Here is a 23154-nt window from a genome sequence, read left to right as displayed (position 1 = left end):
TACCTGGATGGCGAGCCTGTTGTAGTGCATCCGTGTGCGCGCTGGCGTGTGGATCACTGTTGCTGCTGTGGCTATCCCAGGCAGCATGTACCCTTGAAGGAACAGCGTCTTCTCCTCGTAGGCCTAGCAAGTCTTTGGTGTCTGTGGAGTCACTCTCTCCGTATTGAGATGGTGCGCTGGTGTTTATGCTGAAGAGGCTCCTTACGTAGTCTTCAGTGCGTTGGACTGGATCCTCTGAGGCAATCCGTCTGTACGGTTGCTCCCCGCCGTCCTGTTGCGCAGCTGCTTCTAGGACTTCAGCTTGGGCTATGGCGGCAGCGGCTTCCTTCTCTTGATTAAGTGCCTCTAGTTCCGCATCGAATTCGGCTTTCCTACGCGCAGTCGTTGCTGCAGTAGTGGCGGTAGCGGCAGCGGTAGCAGTGGCGGTAGCGGCATTAGTGGCAGCAGTGGCATTAGCGGCGGCTGTCTTTTCCTCCTCTTCTATGCGCGCTCTTCCTGCTCTTATGGCTGCTTCTCTGCGACTATATTCGGCCCTGGCGCGCGCGGCCTCTGCGGTGGCTCGCGCCTTGGTAGCGTTTGCGCTTGCGCTTGACGCGTGAGATTGCGCTGATCTTGCTGACCTTGATGAGTGTCTGGATGTGCTTGAGCGCTGCGATGCGGTCTCCTGCAAAAAGTTCTTTCTCTTATTCTCAGCTTCCGTGATGGCGGTTTGCACGATGCCATCACGTTCTAGGTCAATCGCCTTTTGTAGGTCGCGCTCTCGTATGCTATCTTCCGTGTTAGTTCTTGTTAGATAGGTGAAATATGCCTGTGACAGTGCTTGATAGCGCGAGTGATCTATCTTCAATTGAGTTATTGCCTGCTCGAGCTGTTGTATATAGTTACCAGCGCCGGCGACATTGCATATCCCAAGTGTGGTTGTTTCCCAGGCCAACTCTAATTTAGCGCGGTGCGCTTCAATGTCAGTCTCATATTTTTCGCGGGCCTTTTGTGTCAGTGTGACTGTCCGTTTAGGCCTGCGCCTGTTGCAGTTGCGCAGCGGTCTCTGTGTCTGAGTGATCGCTTTCCTGCGTGATGTCTGGTGAGGCTCTGAGTTATGCCATGCTGTATGTGTGTGTAGGCCTTTAGCCAGTGCGTGTGGCGTGCGGTCTTTTACCTTTGTCAGCGATGGGCGTCTGTCTCAGATGATGCCGAGCGGTGTCCTGCAGTGTGTGTTGGGTAGCTGTACTCACAGGTGTCCGGTGGCTCTGACCCGTGTCCTGGCGGGTGTCCGGTAGCGTGGCCCTTGATGGCGCTAGCCGTGGGGACGTGCGCAGGGGTAGGTGAGATGGTGGCTCCTCACTATGGGGCTGTGCAGGGGGTGAACTCAGACAGAGAAAGGCAATTAGGTTTTGTGTAAGGAGCACTGTTTGTTTGCAAAGCTGCTGCGCAGTTTGAGCTACTTCTTGTCTGTTAAGGCTGCAGGCTGTGTGCCGTTTGCTGTATAAGCTGCTTGCTGTTTCTTTAGCATAAACGCTGTGGGTAGCAGCTCCTCTGTGTGTGTCCCCAAGGCACACGGTCCTCTTTTTACTTTTCTGAAGCCAGGGTCATGTTTGCTCTGTGAATGGCTCCCGATAGCATTAACTCAGTTCCCTTTTAAATCACTCCAAGCCCTGTAATATTTCCTCCACTTTATTGGGAAAAGCAGCAGGATACAGATACTTGTGGATGGTATGTAGTGGTGATTATTAGTTAGAAACCGGTAAAAAGAGATGGCCTCACCATGGGGGATGAACAGAGAAGGGTCTTGTACTCACTGTCTCCAGGGTGGAAAAGGAAGTGAGGGGCAGTGTGGGTAAAGGAATAGGCAGACTATCTCTGAACAAACAGGAGGGGGGGCAGACTAGCCCATTCTGGTGAGGATCTCAGAAACTGCAGTAGCAGCTCACTGATTTCATGCCCAGAGGCAAGAAATGCAACATTGTTGCAAGTTACACAGGCACAGTATGTGTGTGCAAACTCCATGCAGCTGGGAATAAGATCTGACAGGCAGAAGCTGCAAAGGAGAGAGGGAGGTGAGTCAGAAAGGTAGTTCTGGTTCCATGACATCAGGTGTCGGTTTATATGCGATTTCTAAACTTCATAAATGTCTTCTTTGGAAGTACTGATAGCACGTCTGGAAAAGAGACTTGTGAGGTTGAGAAAGTTAACAGAACATGGAAGGTTTAGAAGAACATCTCTGAAGAATTATCATGCTGGTCTTTTATATTAAACCGTATTACAACTGCAACAAAACGACATCTCTGCATTGTCAATTTGGCTGTTAGGACCCTACACCCATTTAGTCTTGAAAGCCTATTTGAGGAAAAATCTGATATTAATTTGTAAAGTAAGTATTTATTATTTCATTCACAAACTACATTTTCAGTTTACAATTTACATTGTCAGTTTATTCCATTGGCATTTATTTATAAGTGATGTTTTCAGGCATACACACAAACTTTGCAATTGCTGAGTATGCAGAAGACATTTCAAAGTGGCTCCAATTTACTTGATCCAATTATTACTATTTTTGATCAGAAATTCGCTTTCTTTAGTTTCATGCAATCTCTTAAGTTAAGAAAATGTTTCAATTAATTCAATAAAAAGTGGAACCCATTTACTAAATAACCCCTTATAGTGTCTACGCAGAGTGTCACGATGTACTGTATGCACTCATTTCAATGGGCCGTAGGGTGTCTTCTCGTGGCAAAGTCTTGTCTTGTGAAATCACTTGGTAGATACGGTCGTTTTTGTTTAAATGCCGTAGATATTGTACAATGTTTGTATTTTCTTTGTAGAATGGCTACACACCTCTACACATTGCTGCAAAGAAAAATCAGATGGATATAGCGACCACGCTGCTTGAATACGGCGCAGATGCCAATGCAGTTACCAAGCAGGGGATCGCCCCGGTGCATCTGGCAGCACAAGAGGGCCACGTGGACATGGTTTCTTTGCTCCTGACTAGAAACGCCAATGTCCATGTCAGCAACAAGGTATTGTGAGCACAGTGACTGCGGCTGTATATATGTGAGCACAGTGACTGCTGCTGTATATATGTGAGCACAGTGACTGCTGCTGTATATATGTGAGCACAGTGACTGCGGCTGTATATATGTGAGCACAGTGACTGCTGTATATATGTGAGCACAGTGACTGCTGTATATATGTGAGCACAGTGACTGCGGCTGTATATATGTGAGCACAGTGACTGCTGCTGTATATATGTGAGCACAGTGATTGCTGCTGTATATTTGTGAGCACAGTGACTGCTGCTGTATATATGTGAGCACAGTGACTGCTGCTGTATATATGTGAGCACAGTGACTGCTGTATATATGTGAGCACAGTGACTGCTGCTGTATATTTGTGAGCACAGTGACTGCTGCTGTATATTTGTGAGCACAGTGACTGCTGCTGTATATTTGTGAGCACAGTGACTGCTGCTGTATATATGTGAGCACAGTGACTGCTGCTGTATATATGTGAGCACAGTGACTGCTGCTGTATATTTGTGAGCACAGTGACTGCTGCTGTATATTTGTGAGCACAGTGACTGCTGCTGTATATATGTGAGCACAGTGACTGCTGCTGTATATTTGTGAGCACAGTGACTGCTGCTGTATATATGTGAGCACAGTGACTGCTGCTGTATATTTGTGAGCACAGTGACCGCTGCTGTATATATGTGAGCACAGTGGCTGCTGCTGTATATTTGTGAGCACAGTGACTGCTGCTGTATATTTGTGAGCACAGTGACTGCTGCTGTATATATGTGAGCACAGTGGCTGCTGCTGCTGTATATTTGTGAGCACAATGAATGCTGCTGTATATATGTGAGCACAGTGACTGCTGCTGTATATTTGTGAGCACAGTGACCGCTGCTGTATATATGTGAGCACAGTGACTGCTGTATATTTATGAGCACAGTGGCTGCTGCTGTATATATGTGAGCACAGTGACTGCTGCATATTTGTGAGCACAGTGACTGCTGCTGTATATATGTGAGCACAGTGACTGCTGTATATATGTGAGCACAGTGACTGCTGCTGTATATATGTGAGCACAGTGACTGCTGCATATTTGTGAGCACAGTGACTGCTGCTGTATATATGTGAGCACAGTGACCGCTGCTGTATATTTGCGAGCACAGTGACCGCTGCTGTATATTTGTGAGCACAGTGGCTGCTGCTGTATATTTGTGAGCACAGTGACTGCTGCTGTATATTTGTGAGCACAGTGACTGCTGCTGTATATTTGTGAGCACGGTGACTGCTGCTGTATATTTGTGAGCACAGTGACTGCTGCTGTATATTTGTGAGCACAGTGACTGCTGCTGTATATTTGTGAGCACAGTGGCTGCTGCTGTATATTTGTGAGCACGGTGACTGCTGCTATATATTTGTGAGCACAGTGACTGCTGCTGTATATATGTGAGCACAGTGACTGCTGCTGTATATTTGTGAGCACAGTGACTGCTGCTGTATATATGTGAGCACAGTGACTGCTGCTGTATATTTGTGAGCACAGTGACTGCTGCTGTATATATGTGAGCACAGTGACTGCTGCTGTATATATGTGAGCACAGTGACTGCTGCTGTATATTTGTGAGCACAGTGACTGCTGCTGTATATATGTGAGCACAGTGACCGCTGCTGTATATTTGTGAGCACAGTGGCTGCTGCTGTATATATGTGAGCACAGTGGCCGCTGCTGTATATATGTGAGCACAGTGACTGCTGCTGTATATTTGTGAGCACAGTGACTGCTGCTGTATATTTGTGAGCACAGTGGCTGCTGCTGTATATTTGTGAGCACAGTGACTGCTGCTGTATATTTGTGAGCACAGTGGCTGCTGCTGTATATTTGTTAGCACAGTGACTGCTGCTGTATATTTGTGAGCACAGTGACTGCTGCTGTATATTTGTGAGCACAGTGACTGCTGCTGTATATTTGTGAGCACAGTGACCGCTGCTGTATATATGTGAGCACAGTGACCGCTGCTGTATATTTGTGAGCACAGTGACCGCTGCTGTATATTTGTGAGCACAGTGACTGCTGCTGTATATTTGTGAGCACAGTGACTGCTGCTGTATATATGTGAGCACAGTGACTGCTGCTGTATATATGTGAGCACAGTGACTGCTGCTGTATATTTGTGAGCACAGTGACTGCTGCTGTATATTTGTGAGCACAGTGACTGCTGCTGTATATTTGTGAGCACAGTGACTGCTGCTGTATATTTGTGAGCACAGTGACTGCTGCTGTATATTTGTGAGCACAGTGACTGCTGCTGTATATTTGTGAGCACAGTGACTGCTGCTGTATATTTGTGAGCACAGTGACCGCTGCTGTATATATGTGAGCACAGTGGCCGCTGCTGTATATTTGTGAGCACAGTGACTGCTGCTGTATATTTGTGAGCACAGTGGCTGCTGCTGTATATTTGTGAGCACAGTGGCTGCTGCTGCTGTATATTTGTGAGCACAGTGGCTGCTGCTGTATATTTGTGAGCACAGTGACTGCTGCTGTATATTTGTGAGCACAGTGGCTGCTGCTGTATATTTGTGAGCACAGTGGCTGCTGCTGCTGTATATTTGTGAGCACAGTGGCTGCTGCTGTATATTTGTGAGCACAGTGACTGCTGCTGTATATTTGTGAGCACAGTGACCGCTGCTGTATATATGTGAGCACAGTGGCTGCTGCTGTATATTTGGGCGCACAGTGACTGCTGCTGTATATTTGTGAGCACAGTGGCTGCTGCTGTATATTTGTGAGCACAGTGGCTGCTGCTGCTGCTGCTGTATATTTGTGAGCACAGTGACTGCTGCTGTATATTTGTGAGCACAGTGACTGCTGCATATTTGTGAGCACAGTGACTGCTGCTGTATATATGTGAGCACAGTGACTGCTGTATATATGTGAGCACAGTGACTGCTGCTGTATATATGTGAGCACAGTGACTGCTGCATACTTGTGAGCACAGTGACCGCTGCTGTATATTTGTGAGCACAGTGACCGCTGCTGTATATTTGTGAGCACAGTGGCTGCTGCTGTATATTTGTGAGCACAGTGACTGCTGCTTTATATTTGTGAGCACAGTGACTGCTGCTGTATATTTGTGAGCACAGTGGCTGCTGCTGTATATTTGTGAGCACAGTGACTGCTGCTATATTACACATTATTACACAGCCTTATTACAATGCACTGGCTGCCAGCATTACACTGCATATTGCTCACAGCCTTATTACAATGCACTGGCTGCCAGCATTACATGCATATTGCTCACAGCCTTATTACAATGCACTGGCTGCCAGCATTACACTGCATATTGCTCACAGCCTTATTACAATGCGCTGGCTGCCAGCATTACACTGCATATTGCTCACAGCCTTATTACAATGCACTGGCTGCCAGCATTACACTGCATATTGCTCACAGCCTTATTACAATGCGCTGGCTGCCAGCATTACACTGCATATTGCTCACAGCCTTATTACAATGCACTGGCTGCCAGCATTACACTGCATATTGCTCACAGCCTTATTACAATGCGCTGGCTGCCAGCATTACACTGCATATTGCTCACAGCCTTATTACAATGCGCTGGCTGCCAGCATTACACTGCATATTGCTCACAGCCTAATTACAATGCACTGGCTGCCAGCATTACAATGCATATTGCTCACAGCCTTATTACAATGCACTGGCTGCCAGCATTACACTGCATATTGCTCACAGCCTTATTACAATGCACTGGCTGCCAGCATTACACTGCATATTGCTCACAGCCTAATTACAATGCACTGGCTGCCAGCATTACAATGCATATTGCTCACAGCCTTATTACAATGCACTGGCTGCCAGCATTACACTGCATATTGCTCACAGCCTTATTACAATGCACTGGCTGCCAGCATTACACTGCATATTGCTCACAGCCTTATTACAATGCACTGGCTGCCAGCATTACACTGCATATTGCTCACAGCCTTATTACAATGCACTGGCTGCCAGCATTACACTGCATATTGCTCACAGCCTTATTACAATGCGCTGGCTGCCAGCATTACATGCATATTGCTCACAGCCTTATTACAATGCACTGGCTGCCAGCATTACACTGCATATTGCTCACAGCCTTATTACAATGCACTGGCTGCCAGCATTACATGCATATTGCTCACAGCCTTATTACAATGCGCTGGCTGCCAGCATTACACTGCATATTGCTCACAGCCTTATTACAATGCACTGGCTGCCAGCATTACATGCATATTGCTCACAGCCTTATTACAATGCGCTGGCTGCCAGCATTACATGCATATTGCTCACAGCCTTATTACAATGCACTGGCTGCCAGCATTACACAGCATATTGCTCACAGCCTTATTACAATGCACTGGCTGCCAGCATTACATGCATATTGCTCACAGCCTTATTACAATGCGCTGGCTGCCAGCATTACACTGCATATTGCTCACAGCCTTATTACAATGCACTGGCTGCCAGCATTACATGCATATTGCTCACAGCCTTATTACAATGCACTGGCTGCCAGCATTACACTGCATATTGCTCACAGCCTTATTACAATGCACTGGCTGCCAGCATTACACTGCATATTGCTCACAGCCTTATTACAATGCACTGGCTGCCAGCATTACATGCATATTGCTCACAGCCTTATTACAATGCACTGGCTGCCAGCATTACAATGCATATTGCTCACAGCCTTATTACAATGCGCTGGCTGCCAGCATTACACTGCATATTGCTCACAGCCTTATTACAATGCACTGGCTGCCAGCATTACATGCATATTGCTCACAGCCTTATTACAATGCACTGGCTGCCAGCATTACACTGCATATTGCTCACAGCCTAATTACAATGCACTGGCTGCCAGCATTACACTGCATATTGCTCACAGCCTTATTACAATGCACTGGCTGCCAGCATTACATGCATATTGCTCACAGCCTAATTACAATGCACTGGCTGCCAGCATTACACTGCATATTGCTCACAGCCTAATTACAATGCACTGGCTGCCAGCATTACACTGCATATTGCTCACAGCCTAATTACAATGCACTGGCTGCCAGCATTACATGCATATTGCTCACAGCCTTATTACAATGCACTGGCTGCCAGCATTACACTGCATATTGCTCACAGCCTTATTACAATGCACTGGCTGCCAGCATTACATGCATATTGCTCACAGCCTTATTACAATGCACTGGCTGCCAGCATTACACTGCATATTGCTCACAGCCTTATTACAATGCACTGGCTGCCAGCATTACACTGCATATTGCTCACAGCCTTATTACAATGCACTGGCTGCCAGCATTACATGCATATTGCTCACAGCCTAATTACAATGCACTGGCTGCCAGCATTACACTGCATATTGCTCACAGCCTAATTACAATGCACTGGCTGCCAGCATTACACTGCATATTGCTCACAGCCTTATTACAATGCACTGGCTGCCAGCATTACACTGCATATTGCTCACAGCCTTATTACAATGCACTGGCTGCCAGCATTACATGCATATTGCTCACAGCCTAATTACAATGCACTGGCTGCCAGCATTACACTGCATATTGCTCACAGCCTAATTACAATGCACTGGCTGCCAGCATTACACTGCATATTGCTCACAGCCTAATTACAATGCACTGGCTGCCAGCATTACACTGCATATTGCTCACAGCCTAATTACAATGCACTGGCTGCCAGCATTACAATGCATATTGCTCACAGCCTTATTACAATGCACTGGCTGCCAGCATTACACTGCATATTGCTCACAGCCTTATTACAATGCACTGGCTGCCAGCATTACACTGCATATTGCTCACAGCCTTATTACAATGCACTGGCTGCCAGCATTACACTGCATATTGCTCACAGCCTAATTACAATGCACTGGCTGCCAGCATTACACTGCATATTGCTCACAGCCTAATTACAATGCACTGGCTGCCAGCATTACACTGCATATTGCTCACAGCCTAATTACAATGCACTGGCTGCCAGCATTACACTGCATATTGCTCACAGCCTTATTACAATGCACTGGCTGCCAGCATTACATGCATATTGCTCACAGCCTTATTACAATGCGCTGGCTGCCAGCATTACACTGCATATTGTTCACAGCCTTATTACAATGCGCTGGCTGCCAGCATTACACTGCATATTGCTCACAGCCTTATTACAATGCACTGGCTGCCAGCATTACACTGCATATTGCTCACAGCCTAATTACAATGCACTGGCTGCCAGCATTACACTGCATATTGCTCACAGCCTAATTACAATGCACTGGCTGCCAGCATTACAATGCATATTGTTCACAGCCTTATTACAATGCGCTGGCTGCCAGCATTACACTGCATATTGCTCACAGCCTTATTACAATGCACTGGCTGCCAGCATTACACTGCATATTGCTCACAGCCTAATTACAATGCACTGGCTGCCAGCATTACACTGCATATTGCTCACAGCCTTATTACAATGCACTGGCTGCCAGCATTACATGCATATTGCTCACAGCCTTATTACAATGCACTGGCTGCCAGCATTACATGCATATTGCTCACATTTGCGTTTCAGTTTTTCCCTGATCTTCAGAATTCTCTTTACTCCTAATGACATACTGTATATACTGCCCTATATACTGCCCTATATTCTGCCCTACATGTTCACTACAATCTCGGTGCTCTTTATTTGTTACATTTTCCACTTTAATAAACTTAAAATCAACTTTAGTGTATGAACAATGTTATTTGCCTTGCTTTTTATATTTCGACGTGCTTTTTCTTTGTAACTGTTTATTAAAAATATGAAGCATTTTGGATATAAATGATATATATCAAATGCAATGAATAAATACAATTATTACAACAATGACTTGAGTACCTGGAACTGCCCACGGAGATGTGTGTGTGTGATTTGCAGAGCGGCCTGACGCCCCTCCACCTCGCCGCACAGGAGGACAGGGTGAGCGTGGCAGAGGTGCTCTCCAATCAAGGGTCTGTTATTGATTCACAAACAAAGGTATTTTCAGAATGTCTCTAAATGTGTCCATTGTTATCAGCGGCAACATTCATTTTTCTTGTGTAATTGTACAGTTCTCTCTGCTTGGGATGTTTAACATGTGGTGCCACTTAGGCTTATTTTATTACTCCTTTATTTATTATTGTATAGGAAGCAGGTGGTCTCAGGAGCTGAATCGCGTTCATTTCAGCTCCGGGACACCCCCACTCCCTGTTTTATCCAGTACCTCAAAGTGCCGCCGGTACGGTCCTCTCTAGGGGAAACAAAATGGAGGATTAAAACACCTGTGTCAGTCAATAGGAAGCTATCCGTCACCGCTGTATATTGGCCCGCGTGACAAGGGAGGTGTAAACCTGCATGAAAAAGAGCCCTGCAGCTGAAATGAACGTGGTTACCCCCTGCGTTCTGTACAAGTTAAAGCTGCAGACCAAGCAAATATCCTACATGTGTGTTTCTTCTAATCAGTTATGTGCTATGAGAAAATACTTGAAGCATTTTTTTTTTTAAACTTTGAATTACATTTTTAATATATTAAAATAGGTAGGTTGTGATGGGACTCTGAGTCCAGTCTAAGTCCTATAGACAGTGTGTGGGGAATACAGACTGAGATAAAAGTATACTTTTATCTCTTCTATTCTATTCCCCATACCAAGGACTTAGGGATGTACATGTATTAAAGTCTATTTTTATTAATACATATAAATGTGCTGTTGGGTACTATAATGAGTTGGGACTTTCGGAACCGATGCTCAGACAGGCTGCCAGGGCCAGTAACTGGTGCCAGTAAGTCTGCTGGACATCAGAGTTTAAAGCAACCAGAGGATGCCAGAGGTGTGAAAGCCATTTGGGTAGCAGGGAAAGGCTCAGATACCCACGTCCTGGGAACAATGGCTGTCGTCCGGGCTGCCATTTGTTCTGCCAGACCTGGAGATATGAGATAGCCAGGGACAGAGGTGGCAAACTTGCGCATGTCCTTTGACAATTTCAGATTTCCCGCAGACTCAGCTTTCCATACCGGCTTCGCTCTGATTGGCTGCTGAGAAAGTTCTCATGCTGGGATTGGCTGTAGTATTTTGGGAATAAAGCTCAGAAATACTATAAGAAGCCGTGAGCCAATCAGATTGTAGATCCCCTGTAGTAAGAGCGCAGGCAGGCTTTTCAAAGCTGCTTCTGTGCAAATAGGAAAGCAACCGGCTTCGATTTTGAGCCTGAAAAGCCTGCCTGAAATATTCTAAGTCCCACTTTTTGCGCCCAAGTTCTATTAATCGAACGTAGCGGTCGCAGCTGGGATTGCAAGCCGATTTTAGTTCCAGGAGTTCGGTACTAACACCCGGTCAAGAAAAAGTCCAAGTTCTCAGAAGAGAAGGGAGTGGTGGCATGTGGAACTTCACGCCGATTTGGGAACCAGAGGATTTCGGGCTAAGGCCTGATCAGGGGAAAACTCTTATTTTAGTGTTCCCTGTACATAGGAGAGTCTAGTTTTCGACCCCAGACCCCCAGAATGTGTGTCATTTTGTCTGTATGTTGTGTTTCACTGTGTAAGCGATTTTAAGCGAATAAACTACAATTTATTTCACTATCCTGATTTGCACCATGAATGATCCTGGTAAAAAGGTGTAAACTGCCTGGTCTCCCGTGACAATCACTTCTTGGTATTTTGGTGGCTTTGTGGATTTGCTGGTATACAATTCTGTGGTTGTATCCACGGTTTATGAAATCCGCTGACCTCTGTCTGCTGTGTCAGAGCATATCCGGTTGTATCGTATGGCTTGACTGTAGATTGTTGCATGCTTGGTGTGTGTCGGGTGGAAGCTGTTGTCCGTCAAATAGCTGGCTCTGTCTGTAGGTTTGCGGTTGTTCTTTATAGTAATGGTGGTGTCTAGGAAATGTACTTTGTCCGGGGAATGGGTGAGTTTGAGGTTGATAGTCGGGTGGAACGTATTGAAGTTCTCGTGGAAGTGTATGAGGTCCTGTTCACCAGAGATCCAAATCAGCAAGATATCATCGATGTACCGAAGGTTTGGTAAGGGGTTTCAAGTGAGAGGTGGAAAGAAAATCACTTTCTAGTTTTGCGCAGAACAGATTGGCATACTGTGGCACCAGCCAAGTGCCCATAGCGGTCCCTGTTGTCTGGAGATATGTGTCATTTCCAAATGTGAAGTAGTTATGGATCAGAATAAATTCGATGCATTTAGTCATCATAGTACATTTCTTGTCTTAATTGTAACATCGCTCGAAGAAGAGATCACTGTATTTCGAAAGCTCGCACAAATAAAAGCATTTTGTTAGACACAGAACGGTATTGAGTATTTGTTTTTGATTATTAAGCTCAGCTAACATGGTACAGATACCTCTACATATATATATATATGGGGCTATTTGTCTGTCCTTGTCCTCTCTAAGTGTCCGTGAATATCTCTTGGCGGACACAGGGCTGTGCGCAACACTAGCAACAGCTTCTTCCGGATGCCGTTCGTGGCTAAGTATCAAACTTCCTGTATGAGATGTGTGCAGAGGTACATATAATGGAGACCGCAATTATATCTTGACTTTATGGAGCCTGTTCCTTTATCCAGGCAAAACATACAAAAACAGCAAAATAACAAACCCCTATCCCTTTGTAAGGGCTAACACTTCCCCAGACCCTATCTGCAGGACTGGAGGGATTTCCCCATTACAAGCCTATCGCCCCAAAGTCTCAGGATGTACCTTAAGCAGGTGGCCCTCCATGTCAGAATCTGTCAGGTTCCTGGGTCCTCTGGAAATATAGGTCTCTGGGTGTCTGGGTGTCTTGATCTCAGCACAGCCTTTGTGCTCAAGACACTGTCTGTGTGCAGGCTTATCTGCTCTCCTTCTGTCAGCCCAAATGTGAGGTAAGGAAAAACTCTCCTTTGTCTCACATGACGCTTTTTACAGAGCTCTTATTAATCCAGATGGAGACAAGTTAATTGAGTGGCTGCAATTAACTATCTCTCTGCTGGATTCTCAGATCTCTGAGGTTGCTTTATTGACACAGAAATAAGTCCCTGTTACACTTACCTTTATTCCATCTATGATTACTCTTGACATCTGGGACTTTCTCAACATATATACCTAAGTGATATAATGAGACTATTTGAACTGTTGTGTCAGCCGTGTTTTTATGTCATAATGACTGTTTTTGGGCTGCTGCAGCTCTATTTTTGCATCTTTACACGGGTGCTGCTATATCTCCTTGTTGCCATTTATCCTGTGGTTTTGAAACACTCTATGCCTGATTATTGTTTAGGGTTTGTCTTATTCCACCATTATTAATACAGGACCGACCGGTCCAAGAGGTATGAGGCTGCTTGTATGCCTCATTATCCTTTGTTTTTAATATAAAAGGGATTTAATATTAGGACTTGCCTTTTCCAGCTACATGGCAAATTATATGCACTAGTTTCAACGCAGGGATTTTTGTGACGTGAGGGAACTTGGGACGGTTTTAAACTTTGTTATGTAATAAAATATATTATTCTCTTGGTTAACCAGAGTGCTGTTGTGTGTTACTTTTTCTTCAGTTGTCCATATTACTTTATCCCAAGCACCGTCAGTAGCTTTATTTAATAGCTTATATATGCTGATTTTGGTACCATTTACTTATAGGGTGTGTGTGTGTGTGTGTGTGTGTGTGTGTGTGTGTGTGTGTGTGTGTGTGTGTGTGTGTGTGTGTGTGTGTGTGTGTGTGTGTGTGTGTGTGTGTGTGTGTGTGTGTGTGTGTTGCCGCCCAGCACTTTGCCAGTCAGCCTCTGCACCTGGGTGTCCCCTTTAACGTGGTAAATGAACCTATACTTTCAAATAATTACGATAAACGCATATTGGACTTCTGTATAACAAGCTTTTTGTCTATCAATAACAGTGGGGTATTCTCAAGCTCTGATCAACATAAAAACGTGATTTATTTCCAATTTTTGGTTGCAAAAAACTGGGAATGAGTATTGATAAACCAATGACTTGTAAAAAAAAACATTTAGCTATGCCCGTGCAATTGTCCACTTTTGACTTCACTTCTATTGATACTTTCATTTATACATGTCTCAGATTTTAATATTTGCAGTGAATGGGCTGTAATCCATTTCCCAGCTGTGTGTTGTAGGTACCTCCAGCACTAATTGGTTAAACACGGGAGAGAGAAAGCTAATTTAGCATTGATTTTTGAAAAGAAGTTTACCCAGGATTTTATGGTGGAGAAGTTTACGTGAACATCTGGTCATTTAATGCACCTATAACTATGTGCCCAGGACATACTTGAAAACGAGAGGTAGCTCAATGTATTAAGTCCTGGTAAAACATTTTATAAATAAAAAAAGAAATTAAATATCTCAAGATAATTTGACGACGAGGTAACCTTCTAGTAGCAATAACAATTCAAGTATTTAAAGCAGCAATTCAAGCTGCCGTTTAAAAAATAAATAAAAATATCTGCATCAATACAGTCCACACAATGATAAGTAATTAGCTAAGTTGCCGATCGATCAGGGAAGATTTGGCTCTGGGGTTCACTAAATGACTGTCAGTGCAGCAGAAGTGGACCAAAGATGCAAAGTTCTGTGTGGAAGATAATGTTACTAGACAGTCAATAGATACAATTGGTGCACTGCTAGAGAGAGGGCAGGGCTCAAAAAGGGGTGTGCCAGAGCCTGTTTCAGAAGAGGAAGGGGATGTGACTGTGTAAATGGTTGCTATAGAAACAAAAAATGCTTGTTACATTATAATACATTAAAAATGTAATTCAGAGTTGTTGTTTTTTAAATGCTACAAGTATTTTCTCATGGTACAGAACTGATTTATAAAAAAAACACAGATGTAGGATATTGCTTGGTTTGCAGCTTTAAATTAAAAAGGTTTCAAGTAATAACTTAAGCAGAAACAACACGTTGATATTGTGTGTTCTACCTATGGTATTTTCACTCTTGATAAAAGATAAACAAAATGACTGTACACACGGACTGAGATGTGCTGGCTTTGTTGGCTTGTCTTTCACTTTTGTACTTAGTATGGATACCAATGTTTATCTTAATAAACTCCAAAATATATTAAACTAGAGGAGTGCACAATGTATGTGCTTGAGAGGAAGGTGGTGATTTGGAGCCAATTTATTACAGATGGGGGAGGGGGAAGGGGGGTAGGGAATAAGTTAGTCATACTCGCCAAAATGTGAATGCTTGTATCAACTAGGTCTGGAAGAAAAATACGTGATCTTTTCATCTTCCATTGATTTACATTGATAATACCTTTTTATTAAGAAGGAATTTGAAAAATTACACAATTTTTAGCCAATGGTCCAGAAGCCTGAAAGACATTTGGTACTGTACCCTATGTAGCACTGGGTGGCAACAATATTCTTCTATTTCTCTTTCCAAAAATATTTGTAGTGCTAATTGATTTTTTTGTACATTGGGATTACAGATGGGCTATACTCCGTTACATGTGGCGAGTCACTATGGGAATATTAAAATGGTGAACTACCTGCTCCAGCATGGGGCTAAAGTGAATGCCAAAACCAAGGTGGGTTTTATATCTCCATGAAAGACAATACAGTATATTGGGTATTTTGCATCCTTTTGACAACAAATGTAGTTTATATATTGTATTTTCACACACAAATGGTTATTTTGCTTATATTTGTTGGAGCAATGTGGAGAAGAGGAGCTTGCATCTGCACTGCCGGGAAACTCATTGGGGAGGCCTTCACCAGGGAAAATCAGTGGGGGGAGGCCTTCACCTGGGAAACTCATTGGGGAGGACTTCACCCGGGAAACTCATTGGGCAGGCCTTCACCTGGGAAACTCATTGGGGAGGCCTTCACCCAGGAAACTCATTGGGGAGGCCTTCACCCAGGAAACTCATTGGGGAGGACTTCACCCGGGAAACTCATTGGGGAGGCCTTCACCAGGGAAAATCAGTGGGGGGAGGCCTTCACCTGGGAAACTCATTGGGGAGGACTTCACCCGGGAAACTCATTGGGCAGGCCTTCACCCGGGAAACTCATTGGGGAGGCCTTCACCCGGGAAACTCATTGGGGAGGCCTTCACCCGGGAAACTCATTGGGGAGGCCTTCACCCGGGAAACTCATTGGGGAGGCCTTCACCCGGGAAACTCATTGGGGAGGCCTTCACCAGGGAACTCAGTGGGGAGGCCTTCACCAGGGAAAATCATTGGGGAGGCCTGCACCCGGGAAACTCATTGGGGAGGCCTTCACCCAGCAGTGGATTTACAAGGGTTGAAGATGATGATGATCGAAGTTTCTAAAAGGACTACAGCTGTGGTTTTAAACCACATTAGAATTTAAGAATAACTAATGAACTAGAAAACAACTAACAAACATGCACACAGATAGGAATGTTACTGTATATATACATGGAATATTACTTGGGTGTATCCCAAACCACTTGTAAATAACCACTCTTGTTGTCAAGACAGAATATGTGTCATTCCTTTACAGAATGGATACACGCCTTTGCATCAGGCAGCTCAGCAGGGACATACCCATATCATTAATGTTTTGCTTCAGCATGGTGCATCCCCTAATGAACTCACTGTGGTAAGTTTTATTTTATATATATATATTAAAGCATGGTATAATAATTGTTAATAATATCTCATTCTAATGCACTTTAAAAATTACTTTGATACATTTAATTTCACATTTCTGTGGCAGCCTGGAGACAGGAGAAATAAATGAAATACTGTCTCTTATTATTAACCTATTGAAGTGGTCTAAACCATGATGCAGGAAGGTAATTTCACCAGGTTCTCATAGAGAGGGGCTTTTATCCAAGTCTTCTGGTGAAAGAAGCAGGTTTTATGTTCTGTGACATTTATATGGGGTTATGTTTGCAGTATTTTTACAATAAGGAGACTTTTTGATAAAAAGCCTGCACAGTGTATAACTAAGACCAGTTCCACCAAATGTGGTGCACTACACCCCAACTCTCTCTCCCCCCTCCACATCCACTTCTCCCCTTCTCCATTCCTATCTCCCACCCACCCCTGTCCCTCTCCCGACACCCCCTCCCTGTCCTTCTCAGACACACCCTCCCTGTCCCTCTCTCCCACCCCCCTGTCCCTCTCTCCCACCCCCCTCCCTGTCCCTTTCTCCCACCCCCCTCCCTGTCCCACTCTCCCACCCCCCTCACTGTCCACTCTCCCACCCCCCTCACTGTCCTATTCTCCCACCCCCCTTCTCTGTCCCACTCTCCCACCCCCCCTCCCTGTCCCACTCTCCCACCACCCCCATGTCCCACTCTCCCACCCCCCTTCCCTGTCCCACTCCCACCCCCTCTCCCTGTCCCACTCTCCCTCCCATCCTCCCTGTCCCCCTGTCCGACCCCCCCCTCCCTGTCCCACTCCCACCCCCCCTCCCTGTCCCACTCCCACCCCCCCTCCCTGTCCCACTCCCACCCCCACTCCCTGTCCCACTCCCTGTCCCACTCCCACCCCCACTCCCTGTCCCACCCCCCCCTCCCTGTCCCACTCCCACCCCCCCTCCCTGTCCCACTCCCACCCCCCCTCCCTGTCCCACTCCCACCCCCCCTCCCTGTCCCACTCCCACCCCCACTCCCTGTCCCACTCCCACCCCCACTCCCTGTCCCACTCCCACCCCCACTCCCTGTCCCACTCTCCCATCCCCCCTCCCTGTCCCACTCTGTCCCACTCTAGCACCACCCCTCCCTGTCCCACTCTAGCACCCCCCCACCCTGTCCCACTCTAGCACCCCCCCTCCCTGTCCCACTCTAGCACCCACACTCCCACCCACCCTCCCTGTCCCACTCTCCCACCCCTCCCTGTCCCTCTCTCCCACCCCTCCCTGTCCCTCTCTCCCACCCCCTCCCTCTCTCTCCCACCCCCTCCCTCTCTCTCCCACCCCCTCCCTGTCCCTCTCTCCCACCCACCCTGTCCCTCTCTCCCACCCCCCTCCCTGTCCCTCTCTCCCACCCCCCTCCCTGTCCCTCTCTCCCACCCCCCTCCCTGTCCCTCTCTCCCACCCCCTCCCTCTCTCTCCCACCCCCTCCCTGTCCCTCTCTCCCACCCACCCTGTCCCTCTCTCCCACCCCCCTCCCTGTCCCTCTCTCCCACCCCCCTCCCTGTCCCTCTCTCCCACCCCCCTCCCTGTCCCTCTCTCCCATCCCCCTGTCCCTCTCTCCCACCCCCCCTGTCCTACTCTCCCACCCCCCCTCCCTGTCCCTCTCTCCCACCCCCCCTCCCTGTCCCACTCTCCCACCCCCCCTCCCTGTCCCACTCTCCCACCCCCCCTCCCTGTCCCACTCTCCCACCCCCCCTCCCTGTCCCACTCTCCCACCCCCCCTCCCTGTCCCACTCTCCCACCCCCCCTCCCTGTCCCACTCTCCCACCCCCCCTCCCTGTCCCACTCTCCCACCCCCCCTCCCTGTCCCACTCTCCCACCCCCCCTCCCTGTCCCACTCTCCCACCCCCCCTCCCTGTCCCACTCTCCCACCCCCCTCCCTGTCCCACTCTCCCACCCCCCCCTCCCTGTCCCACTCTCCCACCCCCCCTCCCTGTCCCACTCTCCCAACCCCCCTCCCTGTCCCACTCTGTCCCACTCTAGCACCACCCCTCCCTGTCCCACTCTAGCACCCCCCCACCCTGTCCCACTCTAGCACCCCCCCTCCCTGTCCCACTCTAGCACCCACACTCCCACCCACCCTCCCTGTCCCACTCTCCCACCCCTCCCTGTCCCTCTCTCCCACCCCCTCCCTCTCTCTCCCACCCCCTCCCTCTCTCTCCCACCCCCTCCCTGTCCCTCTCTCCCACCCACCCTGTCCCTCTCTCCCACCCCCCTCCCTGTCCCTCTCTCCCACCCCCCTCCCTGTCCCTCTCTCCCACCCCCCTCCCTGTCCCTCTCTCCCACCCCCTCCCTCTCTCTCCCACCCCCTCCCTGTTCCTCTCTCCCACCCACCCTGTCCCTCTCTCCCACCCCCCTCCCTGTCCCTCTCTCCCACCCCCCTCCCTGTCCCTCTCTCCCACCCCCCTCCCTGTCCCTCTCTCCCACCCCCCTCCCTGTCCCTCTCTCCCACCCCCCTCCCTGTCCCTCTCTCCCATCCCCCTGTCCCTCTCTCCCACCCCCCCTGTCCTACTCTCCCACCCCCCCTCCCTGTCCCTCTCTCCCACCCCCCTCCCTGTCCCACTCTCCCACCCCCCCCTCCCTGTCCCACTCTCCCACCCCCCCTCCCTGTCCCACTCTCCCACCCCCCCTCCCTGTCCCACTCTCCCACCCCCCCTCCCTGTCCCACTCTCCCACCCCCCCTCCCTGTCCCACTCTCCCACCCCCCTCCCTGTCCCACTCTCCCACCCCCCCCTCCCTGTCCCACTCTCCCACCCCCCCTCCCTGTCCCACTCTCCCAACCCCCCTCCCTGTCCCACTCTCCCACCCCCCTCCCTGTCCCACTCTCCCACCCTCCCTCCCTGTCCCACTCTCCCACCCTGTCCCACCCTCCCTCCCTGTCCCACTCTCCCACCCTCCCTCCCTGTCCCACTCTCCAAACCCCTCCCTGTCCCTCTCTAAGGCCCACCCCCCCTCCCTTTCCCACTCTCCCACCCCCTCCCTGTCCCACTCTCCCACCCCCCTCCCTGTCCCACTCTCCCACCCCCCCTCCCTGTCCCACTCTCCCACCCCCCTCCCTGTCCCACTCTCCCACCCTCCCTCCCTGTCCCACTCTCCCACCCTCCCTCCCTGTCCCACTCTCCCACCCTGTCCCACTCTCCCACCCTCCCTCCCTGTCCCACTCTCCCACCCTCCCTCCCTGTCCCACTCTCCAAACCCCTCCCTGTCCCTCTCTAAGGCCCACCCCCCTCCCTTTCCCACTCTCCCACCCCCCTCCCTGTCCCACTCTCCCACCCCTGTCCCTGTCACACTCTCCCACCCCCCTCCCTGTCCCACTCTCCCACCCCCCCCTCCCTGTCCCACTCTCACATCCTCCCTGTCCCACCCTCCCACCCTCCCTCCCTGTCACACCCACCCTCCCTGTCCCTCTCTACCCCACCCCCCTCCCTGTCCCTCTCTACCCCACCCCCCTCCCTGTCCCTCGCTACCCCACCCCCCTCCCTGTCCCTCTCTACCCCACCCCCTCCCTGTCCCACTCTGCCCCACCCCACTCCCTCTCCCTCTCTACCCCCACCCCACTCCCTGTCCCTCTCTACCCCACCCCCCTTCCTGTCCCTCTCTACCCCACCCCCCCTTCCTGTCTCTCTCTACCCCCACCCCCCTCCCTGTCCCTCTCTACCCCACCCCCCTCCCTGTCCCTCTCTACCCACCCCCTCCCTGCCCCTCCTCCATGTCCCTCTCTACCCACCCCCCTCCCTGTCCCTCTCTACCACGCCCCTCCCTGGTCCCACTCTCCCACCCCCCTCCCCTGTCCCACTCTCCCACCCTCCCTCCCTGTCCCACTCTCCCACCCTCCCTCCCTGTCCCACTCTCCCACCCTCCCTCCCTGTCCCACTCTCCCAACACCTCCCTGTCCCACTCTCCCACCCCCCCTCCCTGTCCCACTCTCCCACCCCCCCTCCCTGTCCCCACTCTCCCACCCACCTCCTTGTCCCACTCTCCCACCCCCCCTCCCTGTCCACTCTCCCACCCTCCCTCCCTGTCCCACTCTCCCCACCCTCCCTCCCTGTCCCACTCTCCCAACACCTCCCTGTCCCACTCTCCCACCCCCCCCCCTGTCCCACTCTCCCACCCCCCCTCCCTGTCCCACTCTCCCACCCACCTCCTTGTCCCACTTTCTTTCCACCCCCCCTCCCTGTCCCACTCTCCCACCCCCCTCCCTGTCCCACTCTCCCACCCCCCCTTCCCTGTCCCACTCCCACCCCTCCCTCCCTGTCGCACTCCCACCCCCACTCCCTGTCCCACTCCCACCCCCACTCCCTGTCCCACTCCCAACCCCCTCCCTGTCCCACTCTCCCATCCCCCCTCCCTGTCCCACTCTCCCACCCTCCCTCCCTGTCCCACTCTCCCTCCCTGTCCACTCTCCCACCCTCCCTCCCTGTCTCACTCTCCACCCTCCCTCCCTGTCCCACTCTCCCAACACCTCCCTGTCCCACTCTCCCACCCCCCCTCCCTGTCCCACTCTCCCACCCCCCCTCCCTGTCCCACTCTCCCCACCCCCCTCCTTGTCCCACTCTCCCACCCCCCATCCCTGTCCCACTCTCCCACCCCCCTCCCTGTCCCACTCCCACCCCCCTCCCTGTCCCACCCCCACTCCCTGTCCCACTCCACCCCCCTCCCTGTCCCACCCCCACTCCCTGTCCCACTCCCACCCCCCCTCCCTGTCCCACTCTCCCATCCCCCTCCCTGTCCCACTTCTGTCCCACTCTAGCACCACCCCTCCCTGTCCCACTCTAGCACCCCCCCCCACCCTGTCCCACTCTAGCACCCCCCCCACCTTGTCCCACTCTCCCACCCCCCATCCCTGTCCCACTCTCCCACCCCCCCTCCCTGTCCCACTCCCACCCCCCTCCCTGTCCCACCCCTACTCCCTGTCCCACTCCCACCCCCCTCCCTGTCCCACTCTCCCATCCCCCCTCCCTGTCCCACTCTGTCCCACTCTAGCACCACCCCTCCCTGTCCCACTCTAGCTCCCCCCCCACCCTGTCCACTCTAGCACCCCCCTCCCTGTCCCACTCTAGCACCCACTCTCCCACCCACCCCTCCCTGTCCCACTCTCCCACCCCCTCACTGTCCCTCTCTCCCACCCACCCTCCCTGTCCCACTCTCCCACCCCCTCACTGTCCCTCTCTCCCACCCCCTCCCTCTCTCCCACCCCCTCCCTCCCCCCCTCTCTCTCCCACCCCCTCCCTCTCTCTCCCACCCCCTCCCTCTCTCTCCCACCCCCTCCCTCTCTCTCCCACCCTCCCTCCCTGTCCCACTCTCCCAACCCCTCCCTGTCCCTCTCTAAGGCCCACCCCCCTCCCTTTCCCACCCCCCCTCCCTGTCCCACTCTCCCACCCCCCCTCCCTGTCCCACTCTCCCATCCCTCCCTGTCCCACTCTCCCACCCTCCCTCCCTGTCCCACTCTCCCACCCTCCCTCCCTGTCCCACCCTCCCTCCCTGTCCCACTCTCCCACCCTCCCTCCCTGTCCCACTCTCCCACCCTCCCTCCCTGTCCCACTTTCCCACCCTCCCTCCCTGTCCCACTCTCCCACCCTCCCTCCCTGTCCCACTCTCCCAACACCTCCCTGTCCCACTCTCCCACCCCCCCTCCCTGTCCCACTCTCCCACCCCCCCTCCCTGTCCCACTCTCCCACCCCCCCTCCCTGTCCCACTCTCCCACCCCCCCTCCCTGTCCCACTCTCCCACCCCCCTCCTTGTCCCACTCTCCCACCCCCCCTCCCTGTCCCACTCTCCCCACCTCCCCTCCCTGTCCCACTCTCCCACCCCTCTCCCCTGTCCCACTCTCCCACCCCCCCTCCCTGTCCCACTCTCCCACCCCCCCTCCCTGTCCACTCTCCCACCCCTCTCCCTGTCCCACTCTCCCACCCCCCTCCCTGTCCCACTCTCCCACCCCCCCTCCCTGTCCCACTCTCCCACCCCCCTCCCTGTCCCACTCTCCCACCCCCCCTCCCTGTCCCACTCTCCCACCCCCCTCCCTCTCCCACTCTCCCACCCCTCCTCCCTGTCCCACTCTCCCACCCCCCCCTCCCTGTCCCACTCTCCCAACCCCCTCCCTGTCCCTCTCTCTCCCACCCCCCCTCCCCTCTTCACACTCTCCCACCCCCCTCCCTGTCCCACACCCACTCTCCACCCCCCTCCCTGTCCCACTCTCCACCCCCCTCCCTGTCCCACTCTCCACCCCCCTCCCTGTCCCACTCTCCCACCCCCCCTACCTGTCCCACCCACCCTGTCCCACTCTCCCACCCCCCCTCCCTGTCCCACTCTCCCACCCCCACTCCCTGTCCCACTCTCCCACCCCACTCCCTGTCCCACTCTCCCACCCCCCTCCCTGTCCCACTCTCCCACCCCCCTCCCTGTCCCACTCTCCCACCCCCCCTCCCTGTCCCACTCTCCCACCCCCC

General features: G+C 51.0%; 1 protein-coding gene across 1 annotated transcript in view; it reads left to right on the top strand.

Moving 5' to 3' along the window:
• The window catches only part of ANK3 (ankyrin 3), a 461946-nt gene that overhangs the window by 227712 nt on the left and 211080 nt on the right, over positions 1 to 23154 (top strand). Inside the window, 4 exon segments of the mRNA XM_075612960.1 lie at positions 2820 to 3017; positions 10003 to 10101; positions 15532 to 15630; positions 16568 to 16666. Of these exon segments, the coding sequence (XP_075469075.1) occupies positions 2820 to 3017; positions 10003 to 10101; positions 15532 to 15630; positions 16568 to 16666 (495 nt within the window).

Source organism: Ascaphus truei, chromosome 8 (assembly GCF_040206685.1).
Source record: "Ascaphus truei isolate aAscTru1 chromosome 8, aAscTru1.hap1, whole genome shotgun sequence".
NCBI classification, from domain to species: Eukaryota; Metazoa; Chordata; class Amphibia; order Anura; family Ascaphidae; genus Ascaphus; species Ascaphus truei.
This window is presented reverse-complemented; position numbering and strand designations above follow the sequence as displayed.